This window comes from Daphnia pulex, chromosome 4 (assembly GCF_021134715.1).
Source record: "Daphnia pulex isolate KAP4 chromosome 4, ASM2113471v1".
NCBI classification, from domain to species: Eukaryota; Metazoa; Arthropoda; class Branchiopoda; order Diplostraca; family Daphniidae; genus Daphnia; species Daphnia pulex.
The window spans coordinates 3382229-3400668 of NC_060020.1; the positions used below are offsets into that span (position 1 = coordinate 3382229).

The 18440-nt window shown below is 39.7% G+C and overlaps 3 protein-coding genes and 1 long non-coding RNA gene across 7 annotated transcripts; 2 read left to right on the top strand and 2 right to left on the bottom strand.

Annotated features, from left to right (window-relative positions):
* LOC124192484 (cytosolic carboxypeptidase 4-like) lies at positions 1-8584 on the top strand. 2 transcript variants are annotated; one of them, XM_046585835.1, is made up of 18 exons: positions 19-305; positions 455-531; positions 909-990; positions 1078-1218; positions 1427-1579; positions 1661-1876; positions 2002-2398; positions 2468-2687; positions 2769-2931; positions 3042-3192; positions 3256-3328; positions 3387-3533; positions 3666-3832; positions 6898-6951; positions 7063-7096; positions 7169-7390; positions 7809-7985; positions 8304-8584. In XM_046585835.1, exons 1-18 carry the CDS (start codon positions 188-190, stop codon positions 8379-8381), a joined length of 2670 nt encoding a protein of 889 aa, XP_046441791.1. In that variant the 5' UTR covers positions 19-187; the 3' UTR covers positions 8382-8584. The 2 variants fall into 2 exon arrangements, with proteins under 2 accessions (XP_046441792.1, XP_046441791.1); XM_046585836.1 differs by lacking the exon at positions 1078-1218 and having other exon boundaries at positions 1-305.
* Positions 3959-5856, bottom strand: LOC124192494. The gene is made up of 5 exons (XM_046585851.1): positions 5688-5856; positions 5039-5138; positions 4892-4974; positions 4610-4736; positions 3959-4337 (listed from the first exon to the last, which is right to left on the bottom strand). Exons 1-5 carry the CDS (start codon positions 5743-5745, stop codon positions 4169-4171), a joined length of 537 nt encoding a protein of 178 aa, XP_046441807.1. The 5' UTR covers positions 5746-5856; the 3' UTR covers positions 3959-4168.
* Positions 8516-9717, bottom strand: LOC124192497. 2 transcript variants are annotated; one of them, XR_006873727.1, is made up of 3 exons: positions 9459-9695; positions 9096-9392; positions 8516-9034 (listed from the first exon to the last, which is right to left on the bottom strand). It is a non-coding gene; the product is annotated as an uncharacterized LOC124192497 (long non-coding RNA). The 2 variants fall into 2 exon arrangements; XR_006873726.1 differs by having other exon boundaries at positions 9096-9717.
* A 1116-nt stretch (positions 9718-10833) lies between these two features.
* LOC124192482 (TATA-binding protein-associated factor 172-like) lies at positions 10834-18380 on the top strand. 2 transcript variants are annotated; one of them, XM_046585829.1, is made up of 14 exons: positions 10834-11020; positions 11966-12035; positions 12097-12925; positions 12988-13686; positions 13754-14521; positions 14588-14770; positions 14833-15377; positions 15445-15991; positions 16057-16671; positions 16738-17031; positions 17103-17457; positions 17526-17772; positions 17839-17920; positions 17986-18380. In XM_046585829.1, exons 2-14 carry the CDS (start codon positions 12025-12027, stop codon positions 18187-18189), a joined length of 5379 nt encoding a protein of 1792 aa, XP_046441785.1. In that variant the 5' UTR covers positions 10834-11020; positions 11966-12024; the 3' UTR covers positions 18190-18380. The 2 variants fall into 2 exon arrangements, with proteins under 2 accessions (XP_046441785.1, XP_046441784.1); XM_046585828.1 differs by lacking the exon at positions 10834-11020 and having other exon boundaries at positions 11597-12035.
* Positions 18381-18440: the final 60 nt, after the last annotated feature.

The window sequence follows — 18440 nt, forward strand, 5'->3', positions numbered from 1 at the left end:
TTGGGCTCGTACCGGCTCAATGTTTTGTTTTTGTTTTTCGTGTGAACTCGTTTCTACAACTCTCTTGATTATCAGTGAAAGTGCATCCTGAAGGTTGAACATAATTCGCTGGAACAGACTGGTTTTCAATCAGTTAAGTTTCCAGAGTACAACACAGAAGAAATATTAACAGAAAAGCCTGAATGTAATGGTGGAAGAAGAAGTGGAACAAGAAATCCTCGGTGAATGGAACTCGATCGCTGAAGATTCAGAGGCGATCGCAGCGTTGACTCGTCGAACGAGGAATCTTCTTCGCGGTTTTAAAGGTAATCTTGTGTTCTTATCTCAACAGCCGATAATTGCTATTCATTCAACAATATCGTTTTTATGTCCTTTATGCTCAAAACACGTTTTTTACGTAATATCACCGTGCAACATTAACAAGTGGGCATACAATGTAAACATTTATTTTTAGATGCGAAACACTTGCAACGTTTTTTGGAAAAGCTATACAGTTCTGTAGCTTTTTCGAAGTTGGTGAATCTTCTTAAGGTATGACAGCTGAATTTACTTTCATATATTTAAAATTTAACCAGTTTAAATCATTACGCGATATGTTTGTCTATTACGTCGTAAAGAAAACAGTAAACGGAAGCCAAAAAAGTCTAGGCAAAATGCCAAGAGTAGTTTGATTCTTTCCAGCAGGCGGCAAGTGCTTTCTGATTTCGCGATAGTTTAAAGACTTTTGATTACAAATTTTATGATGTTAAATTTTTTTCTATGGGCTAAGTCAACCTCGAATTTATGCCGCATATTTCTTTTACTGGGTTTAGTGTCGGATGGTTCCCGAAATTCTACATCTTGATTTATGTGTTTACGAAATTTGGTCTTTTTGCCCTGTGTAACAATGATGTCTTTTGTACTGGTAGATAACACGGAATAATCAAACCCGGGGTGATATACTTTACATTGCCCAATCTATCTTTGAAGCACAATCTGCTAACAAAAAAGGTATGTTTTATACTCAAACCCATTATGTCATCATAACACTAAATCCAAGGTGACCAATGATAACAAACAAAAGCATTTAAAATACAGATGCTCCTTTTTCGAGTGTGGTGAGCCCTACGTTACTTCTATGGCCTGTACTAATCGAACTGGCTTTCGAGTTGGAGATTGTTGTACTAACAGAACAACGCTTTCTAGCGTTGGACATACTCAATCACATTTTTAAGAATAGTAAGAATTATAACCCTTTGAGCACCAGTGTCATGCGTGTATCTTTCGTTGCAGGTTTGCCAACATTTCTCGGCCTCTCGCACTCTCAAATGCGCACGTAGATTTTCAAAACTTGGATAAACTAAAAAAATCATATGATAACAGACAAGAACGACAGCTCAAAGTATTTTCTGTTACTATTCTTGACTTTTTTTTCTTGCCTTGGCAGAGACGAATACATTGACCGTTTGCCAAACGGTCGAGGCAAACCGACTCGTCCTCGATGTGCTCAAGTTGCTCGAGTCAAAGGAAGGAAACCGGAAACTTACACTGAAGCAGCACAAGTGTGCTGCTTCCATTTTATCGAGCCTTGCGCGACATAGTAATCACGATTTTTAAATAATTTCTTCTTATTGTGATTAGAGCGGACGATATTGTCGTTGGCATTGTTTTGACATTTCAGAAGAAGGACGCCAAGTAATAATTGAAGCCAAAGTCGTAGAGCGCTTGCACGCGTTCTTGCTGGCGTTACCAAATGAAAAAGCTCGCGATACCCTCATCCACAAAATCGGGCAGACTATTCTTAGATGTGTTCCACTTCATGATCTGCCTGTAACTAACGGCACACATTCTGCCTTCCGTTACCTGCCATTTGAATCCATCTCTTCCGGATCTTTAGGTTCATCATTTTCATATCTTCCGCCTGTCCCAATTCCCACCCCATGTCACTCAACCCCATCGCCGTACAACATTTCACTATTTTTGATTTCGGTTTTCATGAATCATCTTTTTCTTTTAAATTAGGTAATGGCGCGACGTCCGACTCGAGTGAAGAAAGTGAGGAAGAGGAAGAAATAGGAGACGGTTCACTTCCTGGTTCTCGTAACTGGTCGTTTTGTAGTGGGACAAAAAAGAAGTCAAAGAAATTCTCACCGCCGACTAATCCGTACCGAAGTGCCGAAGAACTAGAGCAATACCGACGACATTTCGATCTGAAATCCGATCAATATGAGGAAGACGAACTTAGAAACATATCTAAGATTGTACCACCAAATTTGAATCGCCAGCAAATTTATGAATTTTTTGCGCGTCGAACGAAATCCATCCATGGGTTTCGTCTTATTCCTTGTCCGGATTGGAGCAATTCGAGTGGCAGCTCAGGTAGAGAGCCCTTCTATATCAAAGACCGCAACGTCTGCAGGTACACGAATTACTTCCTTATTAATCTAAATTGATGTTTAAAAGTAACAATTTTCCTTGAATGTTTTAGGAGTAAACTGTTCAAATCATTGAATATGGTTTTAAATCCAAATTCGTATCGACCAGAAGTCGTTTACGACCTTGACTCTTTGTTATTGGATGCAGAACAGACTCAATCTATCCGCATGGAAGATTTTGAAGCCGCATCAAAACATCGCATTAGTCAACCCAATGCTCCACTGGAATTCGAATCACGCTTCGAAAGCGGCAATCTACGTCGTGCTATCAGGGTATGACAGTCTAAAACGTCCCATCAGAGTAATTACTATTTTTAAGGCATCCATGTTAAAGTTAAATGTTTTATCTGTTAGATTGGAAGCCATGAATACGATTTAATACTGAATGCCGACGTCAACTCGTTTGGTCGTCAACAATGGTTTTACTTTCGTATTTCTGGCGAAGGAGTGTGTTCATCAAAATCTTACACTTTCAACGTAATTAATTTGGAGAAGCAGCGAACGCTCTTTCATCAAGGTTAAATAATATTTAATTTGACTTTCTTTGATGTTCTGTGTTTCTCATTGTTTTTTCGTGACATTGATGTATCCCTTTATTTGCAATCCTTTTATTTGACATGGGATTAGGCATGCAACCCTTGATGTTCTCTGTGAAACGGTATATGGTAACACGTACCCAGCCGGTTTGGGAGCGCAGTGGCACGTCCATGTGTTATTACCGCAACGGCTTCCGACAATCAAATGCCGAACAAACATCTTACTGGAGTCTTTCCTTCACGTAGAAATTGTTATCGTCCCTTAACGTTTTATTCATCGATTTATTCAAAAATTTTGTTTTCAGTGTGACCGTTCCGTACGACAATGACGTTTTGTACATTGCTTATCACTATCCGTATACTTACAGCCAATTAATGGTGAGGTTAAATTTAATATTTGCTATTCAAATGTACTCAAATTTGCTTTCTTTTACAGACAGATGTAGTTACCTGGTTAAGGACACCATTTCCTATCGGATATCCATCCTATAGCATGGATCGGTTACGAATATCGACTCTTTGCCGATCCCCTTGTGGAAATCCAGTTCCATTGTTACTCATCGATTATGATGGAGATGCGAAGGTAATAGCGAAGGAGACACTACAAATGTTCACCTTATTTGAATGCTTTTGTTTCTGACGCATATGGTAACCTTTGTCTTTTAACTGTCTCGCTCCTTGTGTTTGCGATGACTGCGGATGCTTGTCGGCCCAGTCCTGTTGCGTTTTTATGTCTCGAGTCCATCCTTGCGAATCGAATTCTTCCTGGTCCATGAGGGGCCTTGTCGTCACCGCTCTTCAGGATATGACACAGTCTGATGAAAGGCATCATCCACTTTTTATTCTGCCAATGTTGAATGTCGACGGGACGGTGCATGGATGGTACGTTCCAAATCTTTCATTATTAACCTATTTAATTCTACCTAAGTCGCCCGCTTGCCCAATCGCCAAAGGCTGGCGGAAAGCATCTCTTATAGGACAAAATTATTGCAAAATAATGTGCACTAATTTTAATTATTTTAAAAATGTATTCAATTAAGTTAACCAACCAGTTGAGAGAACCATAATTTAAGAAACCAATGACCCAAAAAGGTAAAATTCGGAATGAACAAACGTATGTTAACTAATTCAAAGCCATACGACGATGATGATGCATAATTTGTGCGGTTTAATACTTAACACCTCGATGAATTCTTTTAATCTTGATAAATTTCGGCTTTATCGAGCTGAGTTGCCTTGAGGGGATGTAGATAATGCGGCAAATGGATTGAAATTGTAGAAGTAGCAGCGTGTCTGCTCACAAATGAAATGGTTATTCTGGGCGCAGTTTTCAGCTCGCCAAGTTTGTGTCTGGTCCGTTACTAGGAGACAGTTGGAATCGGTTGATCTAAAATGCAGCGTGAAAAATGAGCCGTTTCATCAATGCGTGAATAAAATAACAGTCACGTTTTTTTTTACATCTCTAATGTTTCTTTTGTACAACAAAGAAAGGGAAGTTAACGATCGGTCCTTGGGTAAAAATATTTTGTCGTTATTATTGATTCTCTAGTGAAAACATCCACGAATAACCTCAGGACAGTACGTTAACTTCTCGTTCTTGTACGGAACATTTATACATGTAATCAATGAAATAGCAGAAAAGAAATAAATGCAACCCACCGGTTAGGTTCTAATCCGTTGGGCCAGTAGTTAAAAGTTCCGTTAAACGGAGATCCGTTACTCAGCCATAGCCAAGTGCTAGTTCCCAATGTATTTCCCGACGTCCAAAAATCAGCTGCTGCGGCTCCTATACACTCGTAAAATAAGGGGGAATTGGTTTAGGGCGCTTCTAATAGATTTTCGAATTTGCATCTTGCCAAAAGGGATGGCCATGACTAAGGTGCCAATTTGTCCAATTCTATGGACATCATATATAAATAGCAGGTATTCGTTAAAGCTTACCGGGGCGAAGGTAATCGGCAAGCTGTTGGGCTTCTTCGGCTGATTCCAAACTAATTAGCTCCATAGCAATCGTTCGACAGTACCTTGTAAAAATAAATATTTTCATAAATCATCATCACGACTGTCGTTCGGGTAGGCGAATGTTACTGGTAAGCTAGATGGAAGTTGAGGCGAGGTGCGTAGGGATTCTGCCAAGAGATGAAGTATCGGTTGTCGCCGATTTTCGCGGTAGAAATGCGTTGACCCGCTGCCAAAAAAACAAACAGAGAAAAAGTGACAATTTAGCGCTTGACGTGCAGCGATGGATGTAATATGCAATGCGAAAAGATTAACCTTGTCCGCAAAAAGTTCTAGAAACACCAGGGTCGACATAAATTACGATGTAGTATAGTAAAGCATTTTTTCCCCATCACAGTTGCAGTAGTTAACAAAAAATTGGCACGCAACACAGGAAAGGCTTGAAATTGAGTTGAAAATTCCAAAGGGAAATGTTTCTTCAGAGCCTTCCAAGCACTATCGTACAAGGGCTTAATTCTAGTGTATTATTTTAGGTTCCCCACGTCAAGACCCCGCAGTCAAAACATGTTATTAAACTGAACATCAATCAGCATCTTAGCTGTAAACCTCAAAATTGTTTTTAAAGCCCCCCTAGCCAAAGCTTGGTACAAACCAAACATTTTTTTTTCCTCACCAAAATAACTTTTTCTGCGGGCCATAATCTTGCGCATCTTGGGATTTAATGCACGGAAGAAATAATAATTTATCTATGCGTCAAGAAGGATTATTATTAGCTTACCGGTTATGGACGCAAAGAAACTCAGGAGTAGAATACAAGATGAAATCCTCGCCGTCATTTCTGTCTGTCGCGAATTTCGATTGCGGAAGCACAACTTTCAATGTTTTTCTCGGCTCTCCTAAACGTGAACTGTCTCGTAGACGACTCTTCCTTCTCACTTTTATATGAAGCGCACTATTTTTATGGTTTTCTTTTTCATCGGGAGAACGACTAGTGATTCAGTGGTGCTGATTGGCCCTCGAGTAATACCTAGCCGTGGGGTGTTAACTGTACACGAAAGAGTTTATTTCAATTTATCCTTTCAGGGACGCTCACGAGGGTTCAGAAGAAAGGAAAACAGCTCAATGACTTCCGAAGCAACAACTATTAACGCCGACTGCTATGAAACTTTGGGGGGGGGGGGAAAAATGAGTGTGTTAAAATTGCGGTCAGCTGCTGACGAGCGACCTATAACATAGCGGGAATACACTGTTCAAAACGGAAAACCGCGACGAATTCCGGAAACCATTCAAAGACTATCTGGATGGAAGCAAATTACAAATTATGCTTTTCGTCTTGTCAAAGAAGATGGGCTTTGCTACCAAATAATAACTACAAAATAAGACGATTTCAATCATTAATAATTTTGGGCAAGGCTTATGTATGTTCGGAAGAAAATAATTATGCGCCTTATGCTTTTGGTCGCCCTAATAGCACGCACATGTTTTTAACACTGTTATTCAGTCAGTCGCGCGACTCGATAACATTTCAGGTTAAGTCGATACTTTTTTTTTCAACTCTTTTCCCATGATATCAAATAAAAACTTGATAGGATATTCCAGGAATTTTCACGTTGTCCTCTTGTACTGTATTGTTATGTGGGAAGAATTTTTTGCAATACCAACTTATCCTGGCCCCTATCGAAAATACCTACATAAAACCGTGGTCTGCAACCGTTAAATTTGTATGTTGCTGTGTCAGAATGATGTAATAAGCGAATGGGGAACACCAAAATTGTAGAGATTAAACAACGCTTAAAGAAATAGTCCAGGTGTTGACACAAAAAAAAATCAAAGGTATGTTAACTAGATAAACGTGAACTGTACAAGAGCCAATTTGTTTTGCTCACCTTTATTAGTTAATTTATTTAAATATAGCAATCATTCACCATACCAATGCATTCACCTTTTCACACGTATAATTATGGGCATTCTCTCTCTATTTTCAACAGTAGCCGGACCGAACTAAGTAACGAGGATTTAAACCGTCGTTGGCTAACGCCAAAGTATGTTACTTTTTTTTTCTACTTTTCGTGAACCATTTTCGACGATGAATGCTACTTTTTCTTAACGATTTTATTTTTCTCTTTATTGCATGTCGCGTGAAATTCACGCAGTTTGCATCACCATCCAACCATTTATCACGCCAAGGTATTCATCGCTCAGTGTCGCTTTTTTGTTGTTGTTGTTTTCTTCAAGTCGTTATTACGCCCATTTTGGCAGGGTTTACTCGAGTTCATATGTCGGATACTGGATGCAAAACCGGCCGTTTTGTGTGATATGCACGGTCATTCCCGTCGCTTCAACGCCTTTGTGTACGGATGTAAAGGCTCGCAGAGTTGGTGTCCAGACGATTGGTCACAGAAAGATGCTCAAGGTGACCATCCTACCATGAAAAAATTGAAAGACGAAAATGGTGATGATGACGACACTACCTCCTTACCGGTAATTCCCGTAATTGGCTCTTAAATGGACTTAATCTTCTGAATATTATTATATTTGTTTTTATTGCCAAGATTATAACGCTCGTTTAGACGTAGTATAGGGTTGGTTAGTCTTCGATCCGATCCGTACGCAATTTGAAATAGTCCCGTTCGTACGGGATGTAAAGAAATTGTTGCTTCCGCACATTTCATTTTAATTTTTCAGTAGCCTTTTCTCTTTCAGTTTGATACAAAGAGTAATGTTTTCTAATTCAAATTGCTGACACAGAAATGCAAAAAGAAAGGAGGATAATCGCGAATGTTTTCAATACTTTTGTTATCGTGCACTAACATTAAAATTCTGCTCCATTTCCTTGTAATAATTATTTTATTTTATTTTCTCTTTTGTGCTATTCTGTATCGCTGTTGGGGCAATGCAGTTTTTCGTGCAATTAATGCAAGCCCAATCGCCGCTATTCGACACAAACCAGTGTTGTTTTGAAGTCGAAAAGAATCGCGAAACTACTGCCAGGATAGTGGGATGGCGGCATCTAGGCATCAAGAATATCTACACTCTGGAGTGCAGTCTGGCTGGATCTAACCAACTCCCTCTACAGGTATTTTTAATAACGTAAACCGCTTTGAACAATTCCTTTCTTCCTCGAGCTAATGGAAAATGTTAAGTCTCCAGGGAAGGGGGGGGGGGGCTTAATAGCCGGTTTTCGCTATCCGGCTGTCCCTGTTGGCAAGATTGAATCTGACTTACAACGTAATAATAAAAATAGCTTGCCGTAGTGTTTCGAATAGAAATCTATTATCTAATGGACTTACAGTTCATAATCTGATAAGTACAGAATAGACCCCCGAGTAGAAAAAAAATGAGGATTAATTAAGGTCACTAGCTCAAGTATTGATTTCTTTTTCTGAACATGCAGGGCCTTCAACACTTCAATACAGCCAGCTACTTTCAAGTGGGAAAGGCTTTAATGAAAGTAACTAGACGAATGTGCTGACTGTGAACTGGCATTTATAGCAGCGACCTTAAATTGGGAATTCTATTTCGTAGATTTATAAGGTAAACATGTTGTTGTCATTACTTAGAGACATGCCCTTCACAAGACAATTGCAAACATGTAGATCTTGTTTGTTAAATGTTTTACTAATTTATATACATGTGCAGTATATACATGAATTGAATATAGATCGATCGACTGAAGAATGTGATATGCAGAATGCGATCTTTATTCTAACTTTTAACATTCTAGCGTAGTTCAAGACAATGAACATGCTCAGCTACCGGTAATAAACCCAGAGTGGGAGTGTTTCGACATAGGTTACATTTAACTAAACCCTTCGACTTTCCCCGATTCCACCCGCCCACAAATTCGTACGAGGGACCAGTGGGAATATACCCACGCCCATTTTCGGATGGCTATTTCTTTTGTGTTGTTTTTTTTTTCACATCGCATACATACTTTTTGAGGCACAATTCATATCAGAGCGCGTAATATCGATCCAACAATTAAAAAAAAAAAAACTAAAAGCGCCAACGTATACAAACGGCACCAGTTGTTCCCACAACTAAATAATTTTTTTGTTGCTCTTGACCAGTCCAGTTGCCCTATTGGCTATTGCACATTTCAAATGGCACCACATTGTTCAAATCCTAAAGTTCAACTCTATTAGAAGTGCATATGATAAGAACTTTTGACTTTGTAAACACTTACGTAATTCTTCAACATTATTCTTCCCTTTCACAGAATAATTACAATTTTTAACCAATCAAGGTAAGAGTTATTATAATTCTGACCTGGAATTCTAAAAAAAGATAAAAATTTAAGTAGTTGAAAAAAAACATGTACTCATTGTTATTAGTTTGCTTGCTTGTGGGCTGTGGCTCACTGAGAAATTTGAGGTTACATGCTGATTGGATAAAGCTACACGCACCACGGCAAACATGATTCTGAATGATGGAATTCCTCAGAACCTTCTGGTTGTGTTTTGTTAAATGTTACTGGCCTATGCTGTAAAAAAAAACACCAACATATAGTTACAGCTACTGTGAAAGTGTGAAACCAGAACCATCTTACTGCAACACAATATCTTAAAATGAATCTGCTGGTGCTCATTTATCCTAACTACAGAATCATTTCAAAGGTAAGTAACACTAAATCCAACTATTTATCTTTATAAACAGGGCTCATAGCGCTAGCCATCAATTACATTTATAGCATTTTGCAACGTGCATTGTTATTATTATTCTCGTTTTGAATCCAAGTTCTAACTTCTAACGCACGTCATTGTTTTGTAGTCTGCAAAACTTGCACAATGCCAGATGTATTTGGTGCACAATAAATTAAACTGATTTAAATTTTATTTTGAAATCTAAATCTTTAAATAATTTATCGACGTTGCTTGCTTAAGTTAAACCTTCGATAATAATAAGTCATTTCTTACATGTTGTTAATTGAAATGACTCCGGCAACGTGCTAACGTCTTGCTGATTAATTTATCTTGCTACTAAAAAAGGCCTGCTCTCTCCATTTTATTTTCATATAAAAATCTCCTCGGCCGGTGGTAACTTGTGGCGACGAAAATTTAATCCTTTATTGATTTGATGTTAATAATATAATGCATAACTGTGGCTCACTTCGTAACGACATGGAGTAAAGCTAACGTCTTGCTCAATTTAAAGTTAGAACAGACTCGTTATCCCAATTAGGGCGATTGCGCGGTTCAAAGAATTGCTGTACAAATGAATTGACTTGTCTGTGGATTCTGAAGCATTAAAAACTTTGACTTTTCAAAAGAACTTTCAGCCCCTCACCAGCGGAGACTCAGCAGGACCACCCATTTAGTCGTTATTTCCCATATTTAGATTACGACCCCTGCCCGCTCGAGTTTCTCAGTAGATATAGTTGTTGGCTAAGCAGTAAAAAAATAGAGAAAAAAAAATTATTAAATGTTAGTACGATTCTTTTATTATTACTTTTATGTTTTATTGTATCGCTTTGCTTTAAAACTACGTCAAAAGCAAGGGCGGTTTAGGTCCGTCCCCACTGCCGCTCTTGCGATTTATTTTTTGAACAACAAAAGAAAATTAGGAATAATTCTTTAATTGAATGAACGATTCACAAAGTTAAATTTGATTGAAATTGCGCCTTTTGCTCGCTACTGTTCGAATGGACTATTTCTTGCTATTTACAATTGCGTAATTGTATATTACAAAAAATGGTAGCAAATTTGGCAGACTTTAAATCAAACTTGAAAAATTCAAACAAGACAATTTTGAAATCAATATTAAAAAGTTTAAGTTCGTAATTGCATCAGACGACAAAATTTGAAACATTAGAAAGACCGACTGAAGCAAAATGTTAAATGTAATTACTGTTATTATTATAAATTAAGGAATTATTTAAATCGCCCCTCGCTAATAGGTTCTTTTCAAAAACTGTAATAACCTCAATTTATATGACTCAATGATTTTAGGGCTGGTGCTTCGTGACCAGCTGGAGCAACGTATACATATGACGTGTGTTTATATATAAGCAACCCTTGAGTGTTCAAGAACCGACTGCCGAGATCAGACAGGACTTAGAAACCTGCAAGAAACGAATCGTGTTGCAATAAACCGCGACATAAAATATAGAAGGTAGGACCTCCAATAAACTTACCGAACAACCCCACACATGTAATGTTTTATTGCAATCGTCTTCATAGTAAATATCTTGTTTTATATACAATATCCAGCTCCCGCACTGTATGATTAATCGCCTTTAAAATAGCTTAATAGTTTATATCTCATATTCGTTGTGTACACCTTGTTAATTCATGTGTGATTCTGATTAGTGTTATTAAAGACGTTATAATCCAGCGGAGACGGAGATTCTATGAGGAATAGTCATAAGGAGCTTAGTCAATACATCATTCTTTTATTGATGCTAGCTAATATCGTAAATTAAACGATTCAACAAAAGTAATTATTAGAAACAACCACCATTAAACACTTGACTCCTATTAGGTTTCTCATTTACGACACGTGAAACCTGAGAGAAACAGCGATTTTTTTAGCTAGTATTTTTAAGTAGTAATACGCCAGAACATGTACGCCGGGCGTAGTCTCTTATGCCGCATAAGAGACTACGTGCCAATTGAGCAATTTTGGCGACAGACTATAAAGATCCCGGTAGATGTCGTTGTTTAAGGCTCAAAATGGAAATTTAATGGAAAATGGGGAACGTGTTACTGGCCTTAATTATTATTTAGCTGCAGTTGGAATTGCTAGTCTCCCTTCCCGTCCTAGTCGTACCCGCTTAGTATAAATTGAAACTCGGAGATGGGCGCACACATAAAACAAGGGCAGAGACGCCATATTAATAGATCGAAAAAGATCTATGTTTATCGTATTTATTGCTTGGGATTGTTTTTAGCTTTCGATCCAGGCTGAAGGGGAATTTTGTCTTCCCCATAAATTGCAAATTTAGAAAATCTGATACTGACAACTCCGTATAATTATAACGAGATCAGACTTGTGCATTGGATGGAAGTCTCATTACATCAAACATCTGCTTCACTTTTTAATCGTTTCTCGTTATAGGGTCATGTCATTATGTGACTGTTAATCATTCCAAAGAAGCTACTAAGATCTGATGCAAAATGGAAACAAGGTAAAACAAATATAACTGTAGCATGGTGGTATGTTATTATTGTTTGTTTCTGTGAAATTAGATTGGACAGGCTTTTCCTACTGCTAGATACAGGATCATCTTCTGTCACTAGAAAAGCTGCTGCCCAACAATTGGGTGAAGTTCAACGTTTACATCCCCATGAGCTACCTCTGTTACTCAAGAAAATATTTGTACATCTGAAGAGTCCTTCTTGGGATACTCGAATTGCTGCCTCTCAAGCCATTAATGCTGTGATTTCTCATGTTCCCCAATGGGACCCTCTTCCACTCATTGTCAAAAGTGAGAATGACACCAACTTGCCAAGTGGAAAACTTAGCCAGCTGAAATTTAACACATTTAGTATTGGCACAGTTTTAGCAAACCGTCATTTTTTAACAGCATCAGAGGGCAAAGAATTTGATGATGATGACTTTTCATCAGCTGATCCCAAAGAAAGGTTAGCTCGTCAGCGTAAAGCACTAAATGACAGCCTTGGTCTTGAGCTGGCAGCCAAATTAGGCATTGATACTGGAGAAATTGTCTCTGCTGAAGATTTAACTGGACAACAAGAACCAACTGTAAATGTTTCAGACATCTCACCTGCCACACCAATAGATGACGAAGCTGAAAGATTGAATAAGCAACTCAGTTCTAGAGAAGCAAACAGAGCAAAACGAAAAGCCCGACAGGGAGGAAAACAAAAGTCAATCGACGGGAGCCCATCTGACGGAGCCTCTAGTAGTAAAAAAATTAAGAAAGAAAGGGAGGAAGAAATTATAGTGGACAGCGTGCCCGATCCTGCTGGAACATGGCCGGATACTGCTCAAAACTGGCCTTTTGAAAGCTTCTGTGATCTTCTAGTGACTAAGCTTCTTAGTCCTAGTTGGGAGGTAAATAATGTTTATATAACATCAAAGAACTTAAATCCATTTTTTTTTAAATTTTAAATCAGGTTCGGCATGGAGGGGGTACAGCTTTGCGTGAAGTAATTCAACTACATGGTCGTGGCGCAGGACGAACTGTTCATCAGACGATGTCCGAAATGAAAGTAGCTCATGGCAATTGGCTTGAAGATACAGCTCTGCGTCTCTTGTGCGTCTTGGCATTAGATCGTTTTGGCGACTTCATATCGGACCAAGTTATTGCGCCTGTTCGGGAAACAACAGCACAGGCACTTGGTTCGTTAGCCAAGTTGATGGAACCTCAGCAGGTTGAATCGGTCGTTGCTGTTCTACTTCAGTTACTTCAGCAAACTGAATGGGAGACAAGGCATGGCGGCCTTTTGGGTTTGAAATATTTGATGGCGGCTCGGCAGGACCTATCTCAACAGCTCTTACCGTTGGTGTATCCCAGCCTCTTTCGAGGACTCGAAGATGAAGTCGACGATGTCAGCGCTGTGGCTGCAGCAGCCTTAGTACCTCTGGCTGACCCTCTAGTCAATCTTTTGCACCTGAATGAGATAGGCAATTTGCTCAAAACGCTGTGGGACTCTCTACTTGAACTTGATGAGTTGACAGCATCGACAAGCTGCATTCTCACTCTTCTGTCATCGTTAATGGCCCGCTCGGAAACAGTCCCATGTTTGCAGCATCTCCCTTTAGTTGATTTAGTTCCAAGATTATGGCCATTTCTTTCTCACTCCTCTTCCAAAGTATGTATGGTGTATAAAATTTTAATTGGTGTACTTTTAATTTAAATGTTTTTTCTCGATTCTGTAGGTCCGACGTTCCACTTTAAAGACACTAGAGACATTACTGATTCCAACCCATACTGCTGAATGGATGGATGGGTTAGCTTCTGATCTCCTCCGCCATATTTTCCAGCGTGCGATGCTTGAACACCAGCAAGAAACCATCAACCACATTGAAGAGCTATGGGGTCTGCTCATAAGACGACTTCCGCTTCAGGTGTTGCTTCCCGCTGCTTGCCCTTGCGTGGCCCCTTGGCTTTGCACAATGATGCAGCCTTCACGCCTACCTTTCGACCCATCGATTCTAATATTTCCACCCGTTCGTAAAGAACCAATTGAAAGTCGCCGTCGGAGCACCAGCGGACCTCTTGGAGAAGTAGCTCCAGTCGAAACAAAATACTTCATCGCAGGAACAGACCATGTTTATGAGAATCCACTTCAACGTGAAAAGGCAGTAATCCGAGCGCGTTGTTTGGCTGCTTCTATGTTGGGCTTTCTCTCAAAATACCTCGTCCAGGTGATGCCTGGATTGACTTATTCAGCTGACATGGAGTCGCCAGTTGAATGCTACGCAAAACTATTATTGGTTCATTTGAACAGCCGTTCGGCCATCCAGCGTACAGCGGTTGCAATGGTTATGGCTGATTGGGGTGAAAGGTGCACGGAAATTTCTCCGCCAAGTGTTTTGATAGAACGTCTTCACGTAACCTTGACTGAAACCGTGTATTACGATGAGATTGGCGTCGCTTATGCTCGACTGCTGCACGACACCAAAGACTTCATCGCAACGCTTCGGGTAATAGTTGTATTAACGAAATCATCAATTTTTAATTAAGTCTAATATTATCTTTTTCTGTTGTAGCATTATAAAGTGGACATAGAATCTGTATTCCCCTCTGCCAACGCTAATTTCTTACCGATAGAACAAATCCAATCACTAGCTGGCCCAATCGCAACTCAACTCTTAACTAGTTCCAAACTTAAGAGTAAAATAACTGAAATGCTGGAAGACAGAAGAAAATCGTTGGCGAGTGGAAGCCTTCAGGTTAGATCCTCTTAAATGGATGAATTCCTCAATGTTTAATAACAACAAAATGTTGTTTTCAGGTGTCGATCGATCAAAGTAGTCTAAACAACACTACTCAATCGGCATTAGCGCGAGCCGTGGTCGGCTTCCGAGTTCTACCTGTTAACACAGTAAATCCCGTCGTTAAGCCTTTGATGGATTCAATCAAAATGGAGGAAAATGAACAGCTACAGAAATCTTCCGCGCAAACACTGGCACGCTTATTAGAACTCTGCCAGGCACGAACCCCCAGTCCCAATGTCAAAATTTTGAAGAACATTTGCATTTTCCTTTGTGCTGATACCGAACTGACGCCAAAAGTAAGTCCAGATGATTTGGACGGAATCTTAATGTTGATGCAACAACAGCGATTAGCTGAGAAAACTGCCGGAGGAAAACGAACCCAAGTGGATAGTGACCCAGCTGGCACCCGTGCCATAGAAATCCAACGACGAGGAGCTACACACGCATTAAAGTCTTTGGCTTCCTACTTCGGTCCAGATATGACAAAGAAAGTGCCATATCTTTGGGACTCCATAATGAGCATTCAAACTATTGAAAGTCATTCTGAAAACGATGCTGTCGGGTATTTGTTGATTTTTTTTAGCATAGCATAATCTCGATCTAATATTTCTCTTGTATTTCTTTTTTAGAATCTCGAAAGCGGAAGATTTAATCCAGTGCTTGCAGATCCTAGAAGTCATAGCGTCTTCCCTTCATTCTTCCCTACATGCTCAAATTTTGGAATTGCTGCCAACATTTTGTGATCTTTTAGAACATCAGTTAAGGGCAGTGAGACATATGGCAAGTCGAGGACTAGCTGCACTTGGAGCCGTTGATGGCGACCGTGTTCTCACAGTTGTGGTTGAGAAAGTTATACCTATGCTTGGAGCGATTGATCGTGAACGAATGCGGGAGGGAGCAATCGAAGCCGTGGCCTGTTTGGTTGAACAAATGGGCATGAACATAATTCCTTTCATCGTCCTCTTGGTCATTCCTGTCCTCGGTCGAATGAGCGATACTAACCAGTCCGTCAGATTGGTGGCAACTCAATCATTTGCGACTTTGATTAGACTCATGCCTCTTGAAGGAGGCGTTCCCGATCCACCAGCTCTCAGTCCAGAGTTGGCAGAAAAGAAAGTACAACAACGTCGCTTTCTCGAACAATTATTTGACCCCAAAAAACTGGAGAACTATAAGGTACAGTTACTCAATATGATTTCTTCGGGTTGGTTGATTTTTAATAAAAAAACATTGCAAATTAGATTCCCATCACCATAAATGCAGAGCTGCGCTCCTACCAACAGGATGGTGTAAATTGGTTAGCTTTCCTAAACAAATATGGGTTACATGGCATTCTTTGCGACGACATGGGACTCGGCAAGACTCTCCAAACGATCTGCATCATTGCTTCTGATCACCATCAACGGAAGGCTGACTTTGAACTCACTCAAAACCCATCATCGGCGAGTTTACCTTCAATTGTAATTTGCCCTCCTACTCTAACGGGCCATTGGATGGACGAGGTGGAGAAATTTGTTTCAGCTGACATTTTGAATCCGCTGCACTACACTGGGCCCCCATCTGAAAGAATGCGTCTCCGCAGTAGAGCAGTTCATCATAATCTCATCATCGCTTCTTATGACATTGTCCGAAACGACTTGGACTTTTTCAGTTCTGTACGTTGGAATTTCTGCGTTTTAGATGAAGGGCACGTCATAAAGAACGGGAAAACCAAATTGTCAAAGGCCATCAAACAATTGATTGCGAATCATCGATTGATACTATCGGGTACACCAATCCAGAACAATGTTCTCGAACTTTGGTCTCTCTTTGACTTCTTGATTCCTGGTTTCCTTGGAAGTGAAAAACAGTTTCAGGTTTGTTTAATATATTATTTGCGCTATAGAACTATTTAAAAATTTTATATTTTTTGGGAAAATTAGGCTCGTTATAGTAAACCGATCTTGGCTAGTCGCGATGCTAAAGCGTCTTCGAAAGAACAAGAGAATGGAGTGCTAGCCATGGAATCACTCCATCGCCAGACACTGCCGTTCCTTCTCAGACGAATGAAAGAAGACGTACTCAAGGATCTCCCTCCCAAAATTACTCAAGATTACTACTGCGATTTAAGTCCATTGCAAGTAAAACTATATGAAGATTTCTCAAAGAAACATGCAGAACTCAATCAGACAAGCCAGGCTTCAGCTTCCTCTCCTGCACACGCGCATATTTTCCAGGTCTGGTTCTACTCATCTTAAGTCCTTTGTAATTTTTTCATTTTTTATTTAATTATTTTAATAATTCTCAGGCGCTGCAATACCTTCGCAAAGTTTGCAACCATCCCAAGCTTGTTCTAACACCCCAACACCCACAGTTTGAAGTTTTCCAGCAGCATCTTAAGGATCAAAAAAGCAATCTCTCTGATTTGCAACACGCTAGCAAACTATTGGCTTTGAAACAACTGTTGCTTGACTGTGGCATTGGTTTGGATACTGCAAACGGATCTATCGATTCTTCCGACACGGGTGGCAGTGTGGTTTCCATTCACAGAGCGCTGATTTTCTGTCAACTCCGGTCGATGATTGACATAATTGAGAACGACTTACTCAAAACTCACATGAAAACTGTGTCTTACCTTCGTCTAGACGGAAGCATTGCTGCCGGTAAAATTAATAAGGTTTTACATTTTTCTCTGCAGGTTTTTTAATTTAGAGAATGTTCGCTATTTTAGGTTCCCGACAAGGAGTAGTCAAACGTTTCAACGAAGATCCTTCCATCGATGTACTTCTACTGACTACTCAAGTCGGTGGATTAGGTCTTAATCTCACAGGAGCCGACACAGTAATTTTTGTCGAACACGACTGGAATCCTATGAAGGATCTCCAAGCCATGGATCGTGCGCACAGAATCGGTCAAAAGAAAGTGGTCAACGTCTACCGTCTCATCACCAGAGGAACTCTTGAAGAAAAAATCATGGGGTAAGCGAACACTGCTTTATTTTTCTGATTATTGGAGTAACATACTCTTTTGTATGTTTTCTATAGATTGCAGAAGTTCAAATTACAGACCGCCAATACCATCATCAGCACGGAAAATGCGAGTCTTCAGTCAATGGGAACAGAACAGGTAATGAAGCGACGCCCGATTTTGTTTGATATATTGCCTCTAAATCCGTTTTTACGCCTTTTTAGTTACTTGATATTTTCACACTGGATGATGGCAAATCGTCCAAGAGTAATAAACGGTCTTCGACTAATGAGCCTGAAAATGCCTCCGGTCTTCCGGCTGGCTTCCGTGTGGCATTGGAATCTTTACCCGAGTTGTGGAGCGAAGAAAATTACGAAAACGAGTACAACCTCGATTCTTTTATTTCCACCTTGAATCAAATTAAGTAAGCATTCGTTTCATATGTTTGTCTACTTGATGGTATGTATGTTACAGTGCGCTCCACCTTTTTTCTATTCTTCACTCAGCCGTGTTGGCAAAATTTAACCTTCCGCATTTTGTCTTGAGCTTGAATTTTCACACACAAGTTTTTCGAACTGTATTTCTTGAATAGCAAATACATTGTCTTTCCCAGACAAAATATTTGGTTCTTCAGCAGTGGAAATCCATTGACCTAATCTCTATTCATCGTATTTGTAAG